Source organism: Delphinapterus leucas, chromosome 9 (genome assembly GCF_059928025.1).
Source record: "Delphinapterus leucas isolate spDelLeu-1000000601 "Yukka" chromosome 9, BTC_Dleu_Yukka2, whole genome shotgun sequence".
NCBI classification, from domain to species: domain Eukaryota; kingdom Metazoa; phylum Chordata; class Mammalia; order Artiodactyla; family Monodontidae; genus Delphinapterus; species Delphinapterus leucas.
The window spans coordinates 51,968,258-51,992,065 of NC_143137.1; the positions used below are offsets into that span (position 1 = coordinate 51,968,258).

A 23,808-nucleotide genomic window follows, 5' to 3' on the forward strand; every position below is an offset into this window, starting at 1 on the left:
GTATTTTTCACACTGGAAAAGAAAAGGTTGAGTCGTAGCCCCTAACAAAGATATTCACAGTGTAGTTCTAGCAATGGAGAAACAGTTGTGCCTTTTCAAAAGAGTGCCTGGTGCCGTGGGAAAGTTGCAACTAAATAATTCTACTGAAACTACTTTCTAAATCTTCCCGACAAGGCAATGCCAGTACCTTCCCCGTGAGTTTAATTAGGGCCAGCTAGGGTGTACAGAAATTATCTCCTTCATGAGTGTTCCACTTTTTGCTAGTGTGAATCTTATAGGGTGCCAGAAAATGGACTCTGGGGGAACCTTGAGTAAGGGTGCAAAGATTTGTCAAAAAGCAATATTTTGTTTCTACTAGTACTCTATTCTTTGGTTATGACTTGGTAAACAATTGGATTCTCTATTACTCAAGGGAAATGCATGTAAGTTAGAAAAACAATTATCTCCCCTAAAAACAGTGGAATTTCTCACATTTAGCTAAAACTCGAGGACTTTCCATAAAAGGAGCTTTGTAGTCCTGTTCATAAATCAGTTGATTTTTACCACATGTATAGCTGTGTGTTCATTTTGTTAATATACTAGATATATAAAGACCAACTTAAGACAAGGATAGTATTGGTTGCCATGGAAACCTGGGCGGCGGACAACAAGTTTGCCATATCTGAAAATCCATTGATCACCCTACGTGAATTTATGAAATACAGGAGGGATTTTATCAAAGAGAAAAGTGATGCAGTTCACCTTTTTTCGTACGTAACTTTTGTAATGATTTATTACTTTTTTTTATTCCATGTTGAATACTGTATTACTTGTGGATGAGATGTATTCTTTCTACTGCATAATGCAATTAGGATTTGATGTGGCAGATATATTTGAAAGAAGTTTTAGAGTACAGATTGTTTGAAACTGTCATGAATATTCAATAGATTTAATTTTGAGTTATTTTATTATTGCATGTACATTTCATATAATTTTTTTCAAGAGATTTAATCAGAGCATTTACTGAATGAAAGTACTATTAATTCTCATAAAGAGTATTCTTAACAGCAGATTATTATATATTCTTTAAAGTTGCTGTCTTTTAAATGTTAATGTTATCTTTGTTTTTGGTATAAGGGGAGAGCTTAGTATACCTAGGGTACATTTTATTTTTTATTTTTTCTTACTCTATGGTTTTTCTGGGGGGTAACCTGCATATTTGATGTAAGAGCAAATCATAAATTGCAGCAATTTAAAATCCTACCATCTAAGGCCAGAGCTGTTGAAGAAAGTTACAAATGGAAGTAAAAGAGTATTTTTGAGGTAACTTTTCATTTTACACAATTCCAAATTTACAGAAAAGTTGCAAGAATAATACAAGGAAATACCATATGCCCTTTACCCGGATTCATCAATTGTTAACATTTTATCCCATTTGTTTTATGATTTTCTTCTTTCTATCCTTCTTCCTTCCTTGCATCTATCTATCAGTGTCTTTTTTTGGTTTTTTTCCTGAACTATTTGAGAGTAAGTTGGAGACATTTACTTACTGGGCCTTTACTACTAAATACATATATATTCCCTAAGAATAAAGACATTCTCTTATATAACCACAGTAAACTGTCAAAACCAGAAAATTTAACATTGGTACAATGTTTTTATCTAACCCACTGTCTATATTCAGATTTCACCAATTGTTTCAATAATGTTTTATAGCTACCCCCCAACCCTTGCCCAAATCCAGGATCCAATCCAGGATCACACATTACATTTAATCGTCACGTCTCTTTACTTTCCTTTAATCTGAAATATTTCCTCAGCCTTTCTTTGTCTCTTTTGAGGTTAACATTTTTGAAGAGTATAGGCCAGTTATTTTATAGCATGTTCCTCATTGTGAGAATGTCTGATGTTTTCTCACTATGAGATTCAAGTTATATGTATTTTTGATGGAAATACCACGTAAGTGTACCTCATGTTAGAGATCCTTTTTTCATAGGTATAGTTCTATTTAAGATATTTATTGATCATGTGGGGAAACATTCCTCAGAAACCTTTTCCTTTGGTTATGCGTGCCAACAATTTTCATATTCCTCCCTTACCTCAGGAGTATATAGTAGAGAAATGTATGTGCATTGAGAAAATAAATGTGGTAACTTAATAATGAGAGGTGCTATGATATGTGGACTGTCAGCAGTAAGCCTTTTTCATTTCCTTTTCTGAAAGGGGAAGTCAATTTGAGAGTAGCCGGAGCGGGGCAGCTTATATTGGTGGGATTTGCTCGTTGCTGAAAGGAGGAGGCGTGAATGAAGTAGGTGTGAACATCTGTAAGATATAAAGTGATACGATGGCTGATGATGTTTTCCTAATATTTAAGGGACAGTTTCTCAGTATTCCACATACTCCAGATATTGTTATTTTATTAACAACCAACATGGTTAGTGCCAGAGGCCAGAATAGGGAAATAAGGAAAGGTAATATTGGATAATTCTGTTCATGTTCTACTTAGAATAATTTCCAGGTTTAGCTATATACAGATTAGATAGAGAAAATCTTTACCTTTACCTTTATTGAAAATAAGGCCCTATTTATCACGTTGACTGTTTTTCCAGAGAATTGAGTAATTCCCTGAAGCACTGGGTTACTACTTAAGAACTCAATTGAAAATTGTCTTCCTCAATATTTGGCAAATTTTTGGAGGAAAAAATAGACTAGGTTTTCCAAAGGGTTAACTTCTACCCCTAGGGCACTAAACCTGATGGAAGTGATCTAAAAGAAAAATACCTGAATCTTTGGGAGGCTGCATATCGAAAAAAATATCCCTAGGTCTTTTCAAGTTTCTTGTGGCCAAAGATGGTCACCATTTCCTATGACTCATACCATTGGTTTTCTGAAGCCAAGTTCTATTCAGTTTGGGGATTTTAGGAGTGCTTGTGGACACACAAGGATGAACAAGTTCCAAATAAATTATACATTTATTTTATTTTCTCTTATCTGAAAGACTGGCTTAACTGTGGTACAAGTATTCAGTTTTTCAGGAATGTCACCGGTGAAATTTGGGCTCAAAATTAGATGTAAGTTTCCAAATCTGAAAGTCGATGATTCCCTGGCTTCTAGTCTTCTCTGTAAGACTTAGTCAAACATGGATTTATTTCTTACTACTTCTTCCCAAATGCTTAGTAGTTCAGCACTAGCTATTATGTGTTTAACCTCTGCTAAATAAAATGCTCAGAAATTACTTATTTTCAATTATATTGTGACATTTTCTCTGGCCCATCTTAAATAAAAAATAATTTGCATTTACAAGTATTTTATTTTTGTCTTTCAGTTTGGGAAAACGGATTTAATGGCAGTTACACTTGCCCAGTCATTAGCCCATAATATTGGTATTATCTCAGACAAAAGAAAGTTAGCAAGTGGTAAGTTTAAGTACATGTGTGGTTTAGTTGTATTTAAAGTAGACTATCTGAAAAATATTTTAGAGAATGAAATTCTTCAATTCAGTTGATAGATCAAAAGAGTTTAAGTGATAATATAAAGATATCCAGGACACAAAAATTTTTTTTTCCAAAAGTAATACAAATGTTAATATTTACATTACAGATGAATTTCCTCCATGTATAATAAACATTTAAAGCCAGGTGATGTTAAATTCACAGTTGAATTTAATCTAAAAAAGGACATAAATTCAGTTCGGTAATTTTAAATGGTCTGGGCATAAAGGTTTAAGGCATACTGTTGTTGTTTTTTTTTCTGTATTTTTGTACCATATAAGTCATTTGCTTTTCAGGTTTATTATTTATTGACTATCTCCTGTGCTAGAATGTGAGCTTCCTGAAGAAAGGGCCCTTTATTTTGATTAGTTATGTATCCCAGTGCTAAGAACAGAGCCTGGCACGTAGGAGGTGTTCAAACCAGTGTCGTTGAATGAATAAACTTAGAAGTAAATTGCATTAAGTTCACAAGGTGGGTTATAGAGGTGGGTCTATGTGACTCCAAAACCCAAGCATTTCCACTAAGCCTGTGCTAATATAAGTTATTCATAAGGCATACTACTTTATTACAGTTTATTTAAAATATCTTTTAGTATTGCCACAGAGGTAGAATTTGCCTGCCAGGATCAGACCTGATAAAGGGCTTAATACAATATGGGCCTAGTAAAATATGCTAGGTTTAGCATCTATGATGAATATATTTTCCCAAGTAGGTAAAGTTACTTTACCAGGAATGGATAAACACTATATATTTGGAGTAAGTTGATTATAATCATATTTATTGTATTATTTTAGTAATAAATATGATCGTTTATATTAACTACAACTATTGCCATTTATGAAGTACCCATTATATAACAGATAATTGAATGCCAGAATTATATACATCTAGATGCTCATTTAATCCTCAAGATAATCCTACAAGATATTCGTTATCAGCTCCCATTTTACAGATAAAGTGACTAGATCTTAAAAGTGTAATGTCTCCAAGATTACACATATATTAAGTGGCATACCCAGATTTTGAACCTAGGTATTTCTGATTCTGAGGACCTTTTGCTTAACCAATATACTATACTGCCTTCTACCAGAAGCCTTGGGTGCAGAGGTTTTAAAAATGGATGAGAAATTGTTAGAATTCCAATAAAGGCTTATGAAACCAGAATCCTGTAGTGGTACATCACTATTTCATTGGTATTTGATTGTTAAGCCATTTTAAGTGAGTGCTTTACAAATATGGCCACTTGTTAAAATATGAAGGGATTTTATTTTAGTAAAAATTATATAAGCTCGATAGGGTCAAAGTACAATAGATTTTTGTTGCTATGCTTTACATAAAACAGAACATATACTTTTAAAAATAGTAACTACTCTAATGCATCTGTTTTCACTTTGTAACAAGGCATGTGTATTCGTTTTCTCTTAGGTGAGTGTAAATGTGAGGACACGTGGTCTGGATGCATAATGGGAGACACTGGGTGAGCCACTTCTATTTAAAAATAACTCACTGTTCCTTTCTCTGCTGTGCTGTTGTCTTCTTAGGAGGATGACACTCAATAACTTAGTGCCTGGAACCTTACCACAGGCATTTAAAATTGGAAGTAGATATTCTCAATGGCTCTGTAGGGAATATATTTTCACGAAATAGTCTCTTATTTATGAAAACAATTGCTGTTCTTTAAGCTAGTAGGTCAAAGTTTTTTTTTTGGCTGGGGGAATTTGAAATGTGGTGAGTCAGGGGCATGCAGGATATATGATTCCACCAACTTCAGGTAAATATAATAATTGTTTTGAAGCATTTCTTTCTTTTTTAAAAAATTTATTGAAGTATAGTTGATTTACAGTGTTGCATTAAGTTCTACTGTACAGCAAAGTGATTCAGGTATACATACATATATACATTCTTTTTCATATTTTTTCCATTGTGGTTTATTACAGGATATTGAATATAGTTCTCTTTGCTATACAGTAGGACCTTGTTCTTTATCCATTCTATATATAATAGTTTGCATCTGCTAATCCCAAACTCCCAATCCATCCCTCCCCCCGGCAACCCCAAGTCTGTTCTCTATGTCTGTGAGTCTGTTTCTGTTTTGTAGATAAGTTCATTTGTGTCATATTTTAGATTCCACATATAAGTGGTATTATATGGTATTTGTCTGTATCTTTCTGACTTACTTCACTCAGAATGATAATCTCTAGTTGCATCCATGTTGCGGCAAATGGCATTATTTCATTCTTTTTAATGGCTGAGTAGGATTCCATTGTATATATTACCACATCTTCTTTATCCATTCATCTGTTGATGGACGTTTAGGTTGTTTCCATGTCTTGGCTATTGTAAATAGTGCTGCTGTGAACATTGGGGTGCATGTATCTTTTTGAATTATAGTTTTGTCTGGATATACGCCTAGGAGTGGAATTGCTGGATCATACGGTAATTCTATTTTTAGTTTATTGAGTAACCTCCATAATGTTTTCCAGAGTGGCTGCACCCATCAACAGTGTAGGAGGGTTCCCTTTTCTCCACACCCTCTCCAGCATTTGTTATTCGTAAATTTTTTAAAGATGGCCATTTTGACCAGTGTGAGGTGGTACCTTGTCGTAGTTTGATCAAAGACTTTTTAGCCTTGAATTTAGTCTGGAAATGTAAGAAATGAGCAACAACTTTGTTCTTGAAGGCTTACTTTCTAATTCCCTTTCCTTTTATCTTCTTCTATTCTAATTAAATGAGTTATAAACAGAAGTGTGTCTCAAAAGCAAAAACAAGAAGAGAGCCCTGATGAGTAGTTTTCTCAGATTTCCAGCAGCCTTCTACCTTATGAAGAAGCCTATGGTGTAAATGCTCCCACAGTGGCTGATTTCAAGCTACCTGTGTGAATTAAGAGTGGGAAGTGGTGTGCTCAGTCCATTTCCTAAGAAAAGTTTTCATTTTTATACTGTCATACCCTTGACACACTATCAGGCATCAATCTTTTATTCTTTCTAAATAAATTTTACAGCCATCCCTTTCATGCCAAGCTTATCATTACCACCTTACTTTAAACTTTTATTATCTTGTGCTGTTATTATTTTGATAACATTCCAGCTACTCACACAGCTTTCAGGCTCCCTCTCTCCCCTCCTGAACTCCACTTCCATCATAATTGAAAGGTATAAAGAATAAAAGAGTATACACTTGTATACGATCACCTAGATAAAAACAAAACAAGACACTGTCTGCACAGTTAAATCCCCCTGTGTTCTGTCTTATCGGTTCCCAACCCCGGCTAAGGTAACCACCACCTTGAATTTGGTTTATATCATTCACAGGTCAAATTTGGTTTACATCATTCACAGGTCAAATTTGGTCTATATCATTCACAGGTCCTTTTTTATACTTTTACTGTATATGTGTGTGTGTGTTGGAGTAATACATAGCATGGCTTTGCATGTTTTCAGTTTATATGAAAGGCGTCATACTATATTTATTTTTCTGTGACTTACTTTCTTGATCAGCTTTATGTTTGTGGGGTTCATCCATGCTGATGTACATACATATATATATATATATACAGCTCTAGTTCATTGAATGTGTACAGCACAAATTCTCCATTCTTCTTTTAATGCACATGAATTTTTATGTCAAACAGACGAATCATGTCATTTTCCTGCTCAGAACTTTTGTGTCTCCATTGTGTAAAGAATAAGGTTCACATTCCTTCCTTCAGTATTTGGAGGTCCATAATCTTTCTTCATACTCATTTGCAATCTCATTTTCTACTACTATTTATGCAGTTTGTTTACCATAATTGTATATGGGTTTCCACCTTTTCTGATTTGTTAACCGTAATTCTACGTGGATGTTCAGCCTCTGAAAAATATGCTCATCATAATTGTACATGAATTTCCAGCTTCTTTTGATTTCTTTAATATATTCTCTTCATCTGGAATTCTCAGTTTTTTTTCTATCTAACCACATTTTTAACCACTTGAGATTTATTATAATTTTTAACTCCTGCATTATAATTTGATTCTGTATATCTTTGTTTCCTCTCACCAATTAAAATTTGTAAATTTTTTAGGATTATATATTGCACTAATTTTTATTTTTGTCAGACCTCACACCATACTCTCTTATACAGACTTGTTTTTCAATAAATATGTATTGATTGTATTTGAAATGTGAACTCCCAGCATATGCATGACAAGAAGAATAGATGATGGAGGGAATATACATGCAAATATTTTTCAAAATATCTTTGGACTTTTTGTGTTTAAAATATTTTTCAAAATATCTTTGGACTGGGCTTCCCTGGTGGCGCAGTGGTTGAGAGTCCGCCTGCAGATGCAGGGGACACGGGTTCGTGCCCCAGTCCGGGAAGATCCCACATGCCGTGGAGCAGCTGGGCCCGTGACCCATGGCCGCTGAGCCTGCGCGTCCGGAGCCTGTGCTCCGCAAGGGGAGAGGCCACAGCAGTGAGAGGCCCGTGTAACGCAAAAAAAAAAAAAAAAAAATCTTTGGACTTTTTGCTTAGTATTAAGAAGAAATGATAAAAGTCTTTGTAGTTGTAATTTTCTAACAATTACTAAATTCCATGCTAGAGGTTCTTGTTTTTTAATCTTGTCTGATTATTCTGATTAACTAAAAGAATTATACAGACAATCTGCTTAGCACTAAGCATAATATGCAGCAAAATCAGTGGCTACACTCGAATATGCGTAGCTCTTTGCATTGGAACTCCTTACATGAAATAGTTGCATACAAGAGAAAAGCTCTTTACATAAAACATTGTCTGGTATGATGCCAGATATCATTTGATCTGTGCCAAACATCACCTATCAGCACTAATTGTGGACATATATTTCCCATGGGTACATTCCCTCCCATTTCTACTTTCTGAAGTTCCTCTGTATTGTTAAATGTTGGAAAGCATTGTTGAAATGAAGACTGTCGGTCCTATTTAAAGGTATAAGAATTAAAAATGTAAGAATGCATTGAATAGATTTGTTACCCTGCAAAAAAGAAGCTTTGGGGCCAAGCTTAGGGAGAGAAATGGTATCTGCTTTCAGGTATTGGAAGGGCCATGGTATGGTAAAGAATTAGTCTCATTGATATAGTTAACAATACAGGACTGTGTGCGGCAGTTATAGGAAGTCAGATGTGGCATAGGGAAGGTAAGTGCAATGTACAGATTTCAACTCTTCATGTGTAAAAAGAGCTTCCCTATCTGGGAAGAGTTTCTTGTCACTACTGGAGAGCAGACTGAGCTCCCAGCTGTGTAGTGGGCAGGAGGCTGGGCTAACCTGAACCCCCTGATGCTGCCTTTGCAGGGCAGGGGCTGAACTAGACTTTGACTTCTAAGGGTCCAACACTGTAAATCAGTGACTTTCTTCTATAGCAGTAGAGAACCACCTCTGATTTTGACCAGTAGAATAAAGAGGGAACTTGAAGAAATTCCTGTTTAAATTCCATAATCCTGACAGGGATATATACAATGGATTATACATAAGGCGATAAAAACATTGGCTGAAGTGTAGGCACTGAAAAGCAAAAAGGAAGTAATATATGTAAGAAAATTTTAAAATAATAAAGTTTATGACTTATTAGGAAAATGAAGCAAAGGAAGTAAAGTGGTTCAGACAGTTTAAACCCAAGACAACTTTATTTGGAGAGCTTGGCATGAAATACTTGGTAAATGAGTTTAGGGTAAATAATCGTAAATTCCATTAGTCAGTTCACTTAAGCATTAATCATTATGCTAGGAAGAAGTAGGCATATAAACGGACAGGCTAGTGGGAGAGACTTTCCATTCTTATCTTAATTGTGTTTTCACTTTTATACAAAGCTCAATGTAAAATAATTTTTGAAAAATACAGAAAATAAAATTTGTATCACCTCTTTTCTCACCATTGGGTGACAACTGTGGTTAATGTTAAAATACTGCTGCTTAAATCTAGCAGTTTTGGGACTTTGCTAGTGGTCCAGTGGTTAGGACTCTGTGCTTCCACTGTACAGGGCATGGGTTTGATCCCTGGTCAGGAACTAAGATCCTGCATGCTGCGTGGCGTGGCTAAAAAATAAAATAAAATAAATCCAGTAGTTTTTTCTCTTTACATGTTTACTGTTTTATAAAATTTGGATTATGTTGGATATAACAGTTTATTCATTTTTTACTTAACATTATATATAGTCAGCATTTTTCTGAGCCTTCATTCTTTAACACTACCATGAATATTAATAAGTACATGGTATTCTATTTTATTAATATATCACAGTTTAGTTAACAGTTTTCTACTGTCGAACATTTAGATTATTTTCATGTTATTTGCTACTATAAATTGTGCCACCATAAATATCTTTATTCAGACATCTTTGCACACATAGCAAATCAACTCCTCAAGAAAAATTTCTGAGAGTAAAATTACTAGATTTAAGGATATTTCACATTCTGAAGATTCTTAATGCATAGTTCCAAATTGCTCTACCGCGAGGTTTCTTTTTTCTATTGACCCTTGATTATTTTGGGGGGGTATAATTTTTTTTTTTTTTTTTTTGTATTTTGAAGCAGTCTGAAACTTGAAGAGTTAGAAGAATAGTTACAAAGAACCTTTTTGTCTCTGAATTGCACGTTTTTACATGGTGCCTATCACCTCCAAATACCTAACTTTATGTGCCTTTCCGCAAACAAAGGCATCTTCCTATAGGACAATACCACCAAGAAAATCATCTAATTCTTATCCCTCATTCAAGATCAGCCCTGTGTTTCTTCCATGTCATTTTAGCAAACGCTTCAGAATCAGGCATCACAGCCAGTTTTTGTTCTCTTCAGTCTGGAACAATTCCTCAGTCTTTCTTTGACTGTCATGGCTTTGACACGTTCGGAGATTATAGGTCAGTTATTTTGCAGAATGCCCTGCAGTTTGGGTTCCAGCCCAGGTTTAATATTTAGGAAAGACTCATTGTGAAATAAATTATTTCTAACTCTCTTTGATGGAAATTACAGGTACTATAGGTGTGTTTCCTTTCAATGGATATGCAGATAATGAGCAAACCGTAGTTACTATTAGCCACCTAATGAAGAATTTAGAAAACTGCTTATTGAATAAACTCTTACGGATTGAATGCAAATGTTATACATAAGTGGAATTGATTATTTATTTATTCTTTTTTTTTTTTAGGAATAATGTACAATGTTAACAGTGTTCAGTTTTAAGACTAATCTACAAACAAGGGAGACTAAAACTGTACCCAGCTATTGCTTTTCTTCTCTTTTATAGCTATTATCTTCCTAAAAAGTTCACCCAGTGTAATATTGAAGAGTATCATGACTTCCTGAATAGTGGAGGTGGTGCCTGCCTTTTCAACAAACCTTCTAAGGTAATAAGTGTGATCAGAGTTATTAGTTATTAATCTTTCTAAAGTATTGTAAACACAGATTTTCATTCATTGTGTCTTATAAAAGAAAGCTTTTCCACTAGCTTATATATACACATTCTAGATACACTAAGTATCTACATTTCTAAGTTGAATTAATCTTGGGCATTTGGGGTTACTCTGATGGGAATAAAAAGCAGGTAGAAATTAGTTTTGCTTTCTGAAAAATGTCCATTTTCTTTTTATATGGCCAAATGAGGATTCAGGGTTAGCTTACAAAAATGGTTTCACTTTGCCTTTCTTTTTCATGTTCTTGATACATTCCCCCTCCCCTGCCTTTGGATACCGAATCACAATTCATACTGGTAGAAAAGGAGGCCTGTCTCCCCTCTTTACTCCCCACCACTGCCTTTCAGAATGAGCAGTACGATCAAAATTACAATACTTCTCAATATAAAAACTATCAAAATTACAATACTTCTCAATATAAAAACTAAGTCTGCTAAAAAGGAGAAGGTCTGTACTGAGACTGTCAGAGGCTTTCATAGCTTGCAGAGCATCCTCTGGTTACTGACTAGAAAACAGGTCTTCATCATACATTTGGAAGACTTCCCATGTTAAAGAAGAGTGTTTTGTCCTCGGTAATTATGTGAACTATGAAGTGCTTCCCTACATCACAGTGATACGTGGCATTGCCTTTGTAATCATTTACCTGGTTTCATTCTCTGTTCACTCCAGTGAAATTTAGGAAATTTCATACTGCACTGAAAAGCAAATTGACAATTTTAAGACTCTTTCCAAAAGCTTCAGAAGGGATATTGGAACTAAATTCCTGCTTCTATAAATGAAACACAATTCAAGTCTTTTAACCAAACTAATTGATTATTCTGAGCCCAGAGTAAGAGAATAACTGTGTTTTTTCATCTGGAGAGTTTTAGTTTTGGCTTTCAAAGCTGCCTCATTCATTATGATCCTTTCAACTAAAAATGAAATCTAGAGATGAGTTGATTCTTTTGTAGGAGAGGAGAGAGTATTTGAAATTAGGTGGGGACTTTTGTTGTTGCTTTCTTGATTTTTTGTTTGTTTGTTTGCTTGTTTTTTCCTTCTAGTTGGCTAAGAAAGTGTGTGTGTGTGTGCGGGCATGCATGTGGCTGTGTACTCACTTCCATTCTATAATATGTAAACTTGCATTAACTTTGGAATGAATATTATATATCCGGAACATAGCAACTATTTACTATTCACCAGTTTTACCTATCGCCATAAGATAAATTGTACTCAAAAGATAATAAAATCAGCAGAAAGTTAAAAAATAGAAAAGTCTCAAAATATACTCTTGTACAGGCCAAAAACTGCTTCCATCTCTGGGGCAAATTATTATTGCTGTTCTCTGCAGAGCTATCTTAATAGGAAGAGTTGTATTTTATATTAAATAAATCAGTGGATTTATTAATTTTTGTGATGTTTTCCTTATTGTCCATGAAAAAACTTTCTGTTTCACGAGGAAATAACAGTTAATAAAGGGCTTTTCGCAGGTAATTGAACTTGATCCTCATAACAATTCATTAAGTAGATGGGAAGCTAATATTATTATCATTCCTGTCTTAAATACGAAAACACCTGGGCTCTGAGATGGCAAGCCATTTGCGCAAGATAAGTAGCTGAGCCACAATTTGAATCCAGGTGTCTGACTCCAAATCCCTTGCGTCCTGTTTGAAATGAAATTTCAGGAGTCCATCTGGCTTGGTTTTAGTCAATGCCAAGATCATCTTTTATTTTGATGACACTTATCAGACCCTGCTTGATAGGTATGTTATATATGAAAATATGATTAAATATGAAATGGAAACAATATTAGACACTATGTTCTAAAGTTTCCAGTTCTAAAATTCTGAAGTCATACTTTGCAGTTTAGGAAAATAAAAATATATTTTGGAATGACTGACAGATAGGCCAGAAGTGTAGGTGTGGCACTTGTGGTCTCTCGTAAGGTCTTTGATGTTGATTTTTCTGCATTTTAGTGCCCTTTTTGGTTTTCATTCCACAGCTTCTTGATCCTCCTGAGTGTGGCAATGGCTTCATTGAAACTGGAGAGGAGTGTGACTGTGGGACCCCAGCAGTAAGTCTCTGGGTGTTGGGATGATTTCTTTAGGTTGTTCGGGGTTATTCCAGGTTCACACACTGAAACATGAAGAGCAAGTGTTATGCCTAGAAATTTCGTAAGATTTGTGGAAGAAAGATGCTTACTTTGAGGCTGTACATTGGTTTTAGAAAATATCCTGGTACTTTCAGGAAAATGACACCATTCTCTGACGTTTTGCAAATGTTTATATTCCTTAGGAATGTGTCCTTGAAGGAGCAGAGTGTTGTAAGAAATGCACCTTGACTCAAGACTCCCAGTGCAGTGATGGTCTTTGTTGTAAAAAGTGCAAGGTAAATAAATGTTGATTAATAACCAGCTGAAAGAAAAGAGGACATATTTGATTAAATTGTTAAGGCTAGGTAAATATAACCAAATAACAATAGTAAGACCTAACATCTGTTGAGTGACTAAGTGCCAGGTGCTTTACAGGAGCCTCACAAACTTTGTCAGGGGTAGTTACTCTTTTTATTCCCATCTAACAGATGAGAACACAGAAGCTTGTAGTGATTAAGTAGTTTTCCCTGGGTCTTATACCAAGTCAGGAGCTAGGGCCTGAATGTTTGTAATCCCCAGAGTTTGTCCTCTCTCTACTGCCTCTCTGAGGAGCGTGCACGTTAAATGAAACCATTTAATGTGCTATCATATATATGTAATAACAATAATAAAAATAAAATGTAATATAATTTAAATGGAACTATTTTTTGAATGATGTGTTTCCTTTATTGTAAAGCCAAGTGGATATTCAATAGATCCTTCCCTTCTTGGTGTTCAGCTTGGTATATCTCTTGCATTAGCTGTTGAGGGAACAAAAGAAATCCCTTTAGACATTAAAACACCTTCCATGTGTTGTGCGTGAGAGTTTAATGCATCGTTATACACCTTGTCTGTTTTCATCCTCCCAACAGTATCCTGTACCTGCCCCCAAATATTTAAGCCTCTACATCAAGACTACAGTTACTTGGGGCTTACCTTGCTCAAAGAAATCTATCTTTTTTCTCTTCTCATAGAAAATCTGGTACAATATTCTACATTATTTCTGAGGTTCAATATCTTCCTCTCCCTCAGGTCTGTACATTTTATGGAGGCAGAGCCAGGCACTTACCCTGCAATTGGTACAGGTCTTCAGTAAATAATCGTTGAATGAATGAATAAATATGCACAGCACTCTCTTACTGATTATTTGCTGATTGACTAACTTTAATGAGTTAAGAGAGGGTGAGATATGAACCTATCATTAAATACCCTATTGTGTGCCAGAAACTGTGCTAAGCACTTTCAAATTCTGTCGCCCTATAGCCAGGTTTCATAACCCTGGCCCTGTTGACATTTTTGGCCAGATAATTCTTCATTGTGAGGGTGTGTCTTACGTCTTGTAGGATATTTAGCAACATCCCTGACTTCTACCTACTAGTTGCCAGCAGCATCCTTCCAAGTCATGACACCACAATGTCTTCAGACATTGCCAAATGTCCTGTTGTTGAGACTGCTGTCTTAGATAATGCTCATGGCTACACTTTTGGGATGGGCATTATTATCCAGATGTTTCCAATGAGCAGTGCCAGTCTCCAGGAAGTGAAATAACCTGCATAGGCTCACTCAGCTAGTAAGGGATAAACGTGCAGTTACATCCCACATTTGCTGGCAGGAATTTCTGTTGTTTCCACGTTACCACTGTGTCTCTGGCAGCGTTTTAAGAGAAGCAAAGCGCAGGCAGAGATCTCTGAAAGCACTCTCTAAAAACGGAAGATTAAACCAAATGTTAAACAGACATTCTTTCATGTTGGCTACCTCAACTGTTTATTCTCTCAGTTCCTCCGGCTGCTTTCCAGGGATCCCCAATCATTTATTTTAATTCTCAGTGTTTTAAGTCTGCCCATCCATAAAATGCATTTAATTATGCCATTTTTTCTTGGATTTCTACAGTTAGACTCTTTGTGATATAATCATTGACAGGAACAAGTACAAAATAATAAAGTTAAAATATACAATAAAATGGCAGGGTTAACTATCCCAGAATATAAGTTACAACTTTGCCAGTCAAGTAAGATCTCTTCTGCCACTTTCTCTACCCCACACCCCGACTCTCATCCCTAAAGGAGTCAGGCAGAAGAGTGAATGCAAAGGAGGGAACGGAAGAACAAGATGAGAAATCATATGTATCTCTGTTTTCTTCTGTATGTATTTATAATAATGTATCTGTAAGTCAGAGTTGGCAAACACTTTCTGTAAAGGGCCAGATAGCAAATAGTTTAGGCTTTATGGGTTATAAGGTCTCTGTTTCAGTTACTCAACTCTTTCTTTGAAAGCAGCCATCGAAAATACAGAAGTAAATGGCTGTGGCAGTGTTCCAATAAAACTTTATGTATAAAAACAGGTAGCCGGGCTTCCCTGGTGGCGCAGTGGTTGAGAGTCCGCCTGCCGATGCAGGGGACACGGGTTCGTGCCCCGGTCCGGGAAGATCCCACATGCCGTGGAGCAGCTGGGCCCGTGAGCCATGGCCGCTGAGCCTGCGAGTCCGGAGCCTGTGCTCCACAATGGGAGAGGCCACAACAGTGAGAGGCCCGCGTACCGCAAAAAACAAACAAACAAACAAAAAACAAACAAAAAAACCAGGTAGCCAACCAAAGTTTGTCCTCAAGCCATAATTTGGGGACTCATTGGTTATTTACTTCTTTACTCTTTTTCTCCTTTTATTTGTATGTAAATTCCAAGAGGGCAGGGATTTGGGTTGATTTATTTACTGCTTTATCCCAGCACTTAGAACAAGTTCTCCTTTACTATGCTTTCTTTCAGAGGTTTCCTGACAGTTCTTGAACATTTACACTCTCACATAAACTCTACCTTAAATCTGCTCGTACTTCTACCTCAGAAGTTCTAGAATTGTAGCTTGCACCAATCCCAAGGAGGAAGAGAACCAGAGTATATGAAATTAACTTATCTTGCTTATTTCCTTATTTTTATGGCTTATGTACTCCCACTGAAATGTAAGTTCCTTGCCAGCAGGATTCTTGTGTTTTCTTCTCCACTGAGTCTCCAGTGGCTAGAGAGTCCCTAGCACATTTTAAGTGCCTAGCAAACACTTGGTGAATGAATGAACGAACACAAGTTTTGTTCTGATCTTCTGAAAAATATCTGTTGAACTCCTGCTTGCAGTTGGCAGTGTGCTGCTCATGTTCTATGGACAGCAGGAAACTGAAATGCCTGGAGGGTCGTGAACAAGGGAGAGAAGATGAAAGTTGTATGTGTGTGTGTGTATGGATGGGTGGGGAGGGGTCCCGAATACTGTGTATGTTTGTGTGAGCAGAGATAAAAGCATGGAAGGATCCCTCCCCAAATAGTAATGTTTTGGAGCAGGAAAGAGAGTGGGATTAAAGAGGGAAGGAGAAGGATGATAATTTTATAGATCTCTTTGTTTTGTTATAATGAATACTCTTGCAATTTATGAATCCAACAAGCATAAAATTTAGTTGTACAACTCCCACACTTACAAAAAATATTTGAGTTGAAAACAGACAAAAAAACTCTCATACACAAATACAAATAATAGAAACATTAAAAAAGGAATAAAAGACCAAGCTATAGATCTGTGTAAAAATTAGGCAGGAGAGAAGATGGTAAAGGAAAGCATGGGAGGAAACAGCTTTGCCAGAAAGTCTAACTTTTACAATTCAGTCCAAAATGTAACTTCCAAATTCTTGGCTGATGAGGTAAAAAAGAAAAATATGATAAAGGTGCCAGTAAGAATGAAGGGTAAAGTGTAAATCCAAAAGCTATTTGGAAGGAAGAATTACTAGAACTTGGACTGACTGTCCTTCTGGTACAGATGTACCATCAAGCACATCCTATTTTAACAAGATCTTCTAAGGCTTATGTGTGATGACTATGCAAATTACTTTATATGTGAGAAACTCTGAGAACAATTAAGTTGACATTTCATGCAGTAACTGTGGTTTTCACAGATTTCCATCTTAAACTAGTTTAAGCTATTCCTATCCAAAAAAATACTCATTTCTCTTTTTTTAAAGATGATACTTTGAGAGGTTTTTTCCTTTGACAGCTTTGCACATTGATTTTTGTTCATTTTAGTTTCAGCCTATGGGAACTGTGTGCCGTGAAGCAGTAAATGATTGTGATATTCGTGAAACATGCTCAGGAAATTCAAGCCAGGTAATTTACGAATAATTTCTCTAAACCCGAGGGGGGAAAAGTAGGAGTATGTTTAGTGTGCTGACCCCCAGGTGAAATGGAAACGGACAAGATACTCATGTTTCTCTTTCATGTCAACTCTCACCCTCCTTTTATTAATTTTTTGAGAATTGAAGTTTCAGTAATCAAAGCTTGAGCAGATGTTCGGCGTGATTTTGTCTTAATGTTGAACTAATTTAAGACTGTATACATACGTGCCTTAACTATTTTGTTTTTGTTTAAAGTAGAGGGTAAAAGGCATTTGCTTTTTGTCTAGCTAGTGAAGGAGGAATCAAAGAGACTCTATTCAGCTGGCTGAAACAGGAGTCAGCCAAGGCAGAGAGACCCACGGGGTATTGGGTTCTGAAAAGGGACCTGTCTTGACTCTTGTTTATCTGACACAGCTTGCCACTAATAGCTGCTCTTGAATTTAATATCATTTAGTTGTCAGTAGGGAAGATAGGGAAGTTGATAAACTTGGTCAGGGGTTCACAGATTTCAGTGTACATGTATGTAGGCAGTCCTTACTTTGCATATTAGTGCAGGAACACAAATGACCATGCAAGCTGAAACCACATAGTTATTCTAGTAATCAATGGAAAAAGTTACAGTTGTTCTGAGATCTTTAAAAAATGTCAGATGATTAAAAACTCTCTTACTGTTGGTCTTAAATGAATAGGGAAACAAAAAAAGAAACTAACATTTATTTAGCATATTAAATTAAAACAGAAACACTGAAAATTATAGTATTTTATTTCTTTGTTAAAAAACTTACCAAGAGTAGTTTGAGCTGTGCCTACCTTTTCCTGGTCATAAACCTTATGACACTTGGTGAGCATCTTTTCTATGCCTTGTTGAATTGCCACACTCCTTTCTAAGTTTGTATCAGCTTTTGACATTTTATCCTTTGTGCTTTCAATGTCCTGAAATATCTCCAAGAGATGTGAAGCTGTGAATGGGAAGTTTTTGCTGAACAGTGGTATCAACATTCCATTCCCATAGTGATTTTTTTCTATCACACCATTTACATTTGACTTGAATTTCTCTTCCAATGTCATCACTTTTCATTTCTTTGGTGCACTTCCATCTTTGTTGGCCAGTTTCCTCTTTCAATTATTCGATTTTGTAAGATGTCACATGGTATCACCCAGAGAGAGAGAGGTAACAATCTACATTCTCTTTTGTCCGTGCATGAACTGAATGAACAGATGCTCAGCGAGCAATCACCAACAGACTTTGAAAGAAGTGACTAGATGGGTCATTGACTGTGATGGGCATCTCTTGTTTACCTAGTGATCACTGGACTGAAGAGCTAGTAGCAAAGTTTGTACTTCATGCAATTACTCACAGTTAATCTATTGTGGTAACTGAAATTGGAACTGTGTCCTTGGGGTACTGGTGTTGTTTAACAAAACCACGGTGAGTGAAATTCATGCTCTAGTGTGAGTGAAATTCATGCAAAATGAAGACTGCCCACATCTTTTTTTCTATAGAGAAGAGGGATTCAGTAGTGGTATATCTACTTTAACCATTAAAAATGCTTTATTTTAAAGGTAGTCATCCTAAGAGATTAAAGATCTTTTGTGTAAAAGTACTTTCCTTTCCTACTATCTAATTAGCATTATGCTTCTAACCTAACACCTAGTGATGATGGAGATACAGTGAATGGGCTCTGGGAATGAAAGTATATTAGAGCAACTTCTTTGAAACGTGATTATATGATAAGCAGGGATTTTAAAAGAATTCTAAATCCGAAAATGATGTACGTACAAAGATGCTCCTGTTCCGTTGGTTGTAACAGCATAAATTGGAGATAGTTATAACTAAATATTTTAGTACATTGATTATATGGTTTGTTAGCTCAGGGCAATGTGTTACAGCTATCAAGATGATACCTTCAAAAAAGTTTATTATGACATGAGGAAACTTGTATGATGAAAGTAAAGGGCTGAAACAGAATATAAAACATTATCTATAACTTGATTACACTTATGTTTAAAAATATCATATTTTGGGCTTCCCTGGTGGCGCAGTGGTTGAGAGTCCGCCTGCCGATGCAGGGGACACGGGTTTGTGCCCCGGTCCGGGAAGATCCCACATGCTGCGGAGCGGCTGGGCCCGTGAGCCATGGCCGCTGAGCCTGCGCGTCCAGAGCCTGTGCTCCGCAACGGGAGAGGCCACAGCAGTGAGAGGCCCGCGTACCGCAAAAAAAAAAAAAAAAAAAAAAAAAAAAAAATCGCATTTTGTAGAAAATGGTAGAGGAAAAAAATGTACCAAAATATAAAAAATAGTTGTCTTTGGGTGGTAGGAAAATGAGAGACTTTAATTTTTCCTACTTTTTCACATTTTCTAACTTTTCTCAAATGAGTATGTAATTACTATAATGCTAGAAAAGAGGTATAATAAATTTAAAAATTACACTCTGTTTCTATCCACATAGGAATGCTTTGCAGTCTTTTCTGCAATTGCTACAAGGAAAGAAAAGGGGGTGGGTGGTCTCTAAAGCATGTCTTTTTCTAACATGTCCAGGGTAGACCTTTGCTTGAGAGTCATTTTAAGTGTAAGGGCGATGTTACTTCTCATGGTGAAAAAGAGGAAACCATACCTATGGCTCCATCTGTTGTCATCTTCCTTGCTTTTGTCTTGTGCTCTTGTTTTTCTTGCTCTGAGGAATAGTGTGTCTGTGTAAGTTAGCTGAGTCATTGCTGTCAGTTCTTTTTATTTGTAAATAAGGATTTACAAATCAACTACTTTTGCCTCTGGTAGATCCATATTTTTAGGGGAAAGTGCACCAATTGTTACATTTCCTTTTGATTTCTCTTGATCTTGTTTGTTTTTATTTTCAGATGGTTTGGGAGACTACCCTATATTATCAGACTTTATTTTTAAAATGAAAATATTTATAAAGGGATTAGCTCATCTTGATATTTTGCTGTGCATTTGGTTCATACTTCTGTTTTCTATTCCTAGTGTGCCCCCAATATTCATAAGATGGATGGTTATTCATGTGATGGTGTCCAGGTAAGTTACTTCATCTTTACCTAAATGTTTCATGTGTACCAGCATGAAAGAAATACTGAAGTCTTATCAAAGTAGGAAGATCATATCAAATGTTTTGTAATCAACTCTGAAGATAAAAGGCCTTTATAATACTCATCTACTAGTTTTCCTAGTCATATTTACTTTTTCAGTTATCTGACAGAAGGGGACATCGTGTCGCTAATGGGTATGCTTTTCCATTTTAGGGAATTTGCTTTGGAGGAAGATGTAAAACCAGGGATAGACAATGCAAATACATCTGGGGGCAAAGTGAGTAAATAGTATGGCTTGATCCTTTTCAAAGTATGGTATCTGGCCCAAAGACATGTGAGCTGGAAATAATTTTTCAACTACTTTATGACTAGGGGATTTTCAAAGCCACTGCAGGTCTTAGCAGGGGCACTTTTGTGGAAATTAGAGAAAAGCACCTTCTTTGAGAAGATACAGCTCCATACCTCTTGGCTAGCTGGCAGTGTCTTTGGACAGAAAGTGTCTTTGCTTCCAGGCAGGTAAAGTCCACTATAGTGCATGCAGCTTGGAGAATAGAGCAAACCTGGGTTTTAGCTCCTCTTATGCTGCCTTTAGTATCCTTAGGCAAAACCCATCAACCACATGGAATGGACATGGACCCTTGGATAAGAACTGTAGCATTTCAGCTAGAATTGCTTTTTCTTCCTTAACGCTCTTTCTTAAACTCCAGCTGGTTTTCCTAGTTATAGGTGAATTTCTGCTGAGGTATTTCTGCCATATCATAAAGATATTTTAATGTTATTTCTTTCAAAATTCATCAGATTTTCAGAGGGAAACATATAACATTTATATCTAAAACATATTTAACTTGAATGTATATTTAAATGTGATATATTTTCCAGAAGTATTACTGGCCCTTTTGAAAGCAGTTTTTGTTTTAAACTCTTCCAAGAGATGATTTGTATTAGAAAGCAAGCTATAAATATAATGATAATCCTTAATTGTCACAAACAGTGGCTATAATCCTTTTGGGAGGGGAAGTGTATGCTCTCTTTGGAACAATTAGAGAAACATGGGGATGGGAGAAAAATTTAGTTATGTAGGTTTATGCTCTGGACAAAGAAATATGGTTTGTGCTTCTTCCCCTTAAGAAAAATTAGTGGCTGACAGCAAGAAGTAGGAAAAGAAACTACCAATATAATTAGTTTAAAATATATCTATATATACATACCGACAATCATCTTTGATTAGTTTGCAAAAGTCGTTTTGATCTAACTCTTGGATGGCTCCATCTATCAACCTTGGCTTTAGAAAAATAATCCTGACAAAGATGCTGACGTGACTTAAAAATGTTATTTGACTTTCAGAGATTTAACCGGAATTCAAGTTTGTTTAAAAGTAGAGTAACATTTTTCGATAGCTGTTAAGAATTAATAAACAAGGTGGAAATACTGCTGTTTTTTGAATCTTTAATTATAGTACATCACTCGTTTAATAAAATTGTCTTTATGATTCATAGAAGTTGCTGAGTGAGAAATTCATGCTTTATATTTGGCACTGAGATTAAAGCATTGAGTATTTATTCAATGAAATATTTGGTAGCATCTTCCCCTAATGACTGGCCAAATTCTGAGGAGTGTTGTTCTTAGAACCTATAGCCTGAGTCCTGTCAAAGATCTAAATAGATTTGTTTTCCAAGTTTCAAAGGAGCAGTTGTGAAAAATGTACCTGAGTGATGGATGCTTTTGATATAGGGCACTCTTGTGAACCATAGCTACAGTTTTTGGAATTGATAACATTGTAGTGAAGGAGAGTCCTTCGTGCGTGTTTTCCCCTTACTGCAGACATGCTGAACAACTCATGTGGTGTATCTCTCACTGATAGAAAACTCTATTCTGCTTCAGAGGTGACAGCATCAGACAAATACTGCTATGAGAAACTGAATATTGAAGGCACCGAGAAGGGTAACTGTGGGAAAGACAAAGACACATGGATACAGTGCAACAAACGGTGAGATGGAGAAATTAGCTAGAGTTTATACCTCAGTTGCAGGCACTACTTTTTGAACGACCAGGACTTTCCTGTTTTCTGCATCCTGTAAAGCATTCTTTTCACCTCATCTCTTCCCACAGTTCCAGCATCGCCATTGCAGAAAGCTCCCAAATCTTAACACGCGTTCTGACCTCTCCCCTAAGGCTCAGGCCATGCCTATAGCTGCCTCAGGACTTTCTCACCTAGAAGACACCTGTCAGCATCTCAAAGGCAACAAAAATTAAAGCCAACAGAATATGTCCTCAGTGCTGGTAGATTGAATTAACTGGCTCTGACTTTTATAAAGGCCTATTTTTGCCAAAGGTCTTAATATCTCACTGTCCTTCTGTTTAGAAGCCTCAGGGTGATCCCTGATGCCACCTGCCCTCTGGCTCCTTGTCCAAATGCCAAATCATGTTCATTATTCTCTTTTACTCCTCTACCCTTTGTCTTTAATTCATCCCTTCATTTCTACTTCTATTGTATTACCCCAACTAAGACCTATATCAACTCTACAACTATTACAAAAGCCTGTTACTAGTTTTCAATGCCAGCAGTCTCTAGCATGCTCCCATCAGAATAATCTTTTCCTGAATCTTTTTGACCATGTCAAAAATTCTTTGTTCAAATTTCACTGGTTCCACATACCTAATTAATAGTAAGAATAATACCCGACATCTATTGAATGCGCACTATGCGTTAAGCACTGTATTACACTTTACATAAGTTATATCATCTAATCTTTATGGCAGTTTGCCCTGTTTTATGGAGGAGAAAACTGAGACACAGTTAATTAATTTGACCAAGGTCATGTAACTAGGATATAACAGAAGCAGAATTAGAATTCAGCAGTCTGATTTTAGAGCTCCCTCTTAACCACTTTGCTGAATGTCGTACTGTCTTGCTTAACAAACAAAATCGAACCTTAGCTTGGCTCTGTACCTCTTCCTCAATTTGGCCCCAACCTACATATTTTGTTTTTTCTGCTCTTCCAAAGTCTAGCAAACCTGGCTATTTCTAATACATTTTATTGTCCTACCTCCACGCCTGTGCGTGTGCTATTCATTCCTTAGGAAGCACCCTCTATACTCACTCCTTTACCAGCCAAAAATTTAGCCATCCTCAAAGCCCCGCTTGGACAATACTCTCTCTGTAAATTATTTCTGGATTTACTCTGGAAATAAATCCTCTCCCTATTCTCCACTGAACTCCCACAGCCCTTTGTACTATTTTTATGGCCCTTTTTGCCAGCTCTATGTTTTATAATTGTTTAATGTATATGATTCTCTTCTCATCCAGAGTATAATTTCCTTGGGGATAAAAATCATGTCTAATTTTTTTATATATCCTAAAGTATTTAGTAAACTCCAACAAAAAAATGTTCAGTGCATATCTCTTCTATGTTAAGAAAGCATTTTCATTTATGATAGATATAATAAAATGATGATATAACTTCAAAAATATATTTTTCAAGAATGAAATAATACATATTTTTCTGTGTTGGTGATAGATACAAGTCTTAATTTTTCTCTTTTTCTATCTGATAAAGCCTAATATTTCCATATATAGTCTTGCTGGCCCGCTAATCAGTCTTTGTAAGATATTTATTAGAA

The 23,808-nt window shown here is 36.1% G+C and overlaps 1 protein-coding gene across 4 annotated transcripts in view; it reads left to right on the forward strand.

The window, feature by feature from the left end:
* Window positions 1-23,808, forward strand: part of ADAM22 (ADAM metallopeptidase domain 22) — a 245,454-nt gene that overhangs the window by 175,537 nt on the left and 46,109 nt on the right. For all 4 annotated transcript variants that reach the window (XM_089917606.1, XM_089917605.1, XM_022585104.3 and 1 more), the window contains exons 11-21: window positions 583-749; window positions 2,203-2,287; window positions 3,305-3,395; window positions 4,897-4,948; window positions 10,731-10,830; window positions 12,875-12,946; window positions 13,168-13,260; window positions 17,057-17,137; window positions 20,126-20,176; window positions 20,401-20,464; window positions 22,069-22,174. In XM_089917606.1, coding sequence (XP_089773732.1) covers window positions 583-749; window positions 2,203-2,287; window positions 3,305-3,395; window positions 4,897-4,948; window positions 10,731-10,830; window positions 12,875-12,946; window positions 13,168-13,260; window positions 17,057-17,137; window positions 20,126-20,176; window positions 20,401-20,464; window positions 22,069-22,174 — 962 coding nt within the window. The remainder of the gene's footprint in view (window positions 1-582; window positions 750-2,202; window positions 2,288-3,304; window positions 3,396-4,896; window positions 4,949-10,730; window positions 10,831-12,874; window positions 12,947-13,167; window positions 13,261-17,056; window positions 17,138-20,125; window positions 20,177-20,400; window positions 20,465-22,068; window positions 22,175-23,808) is intronic.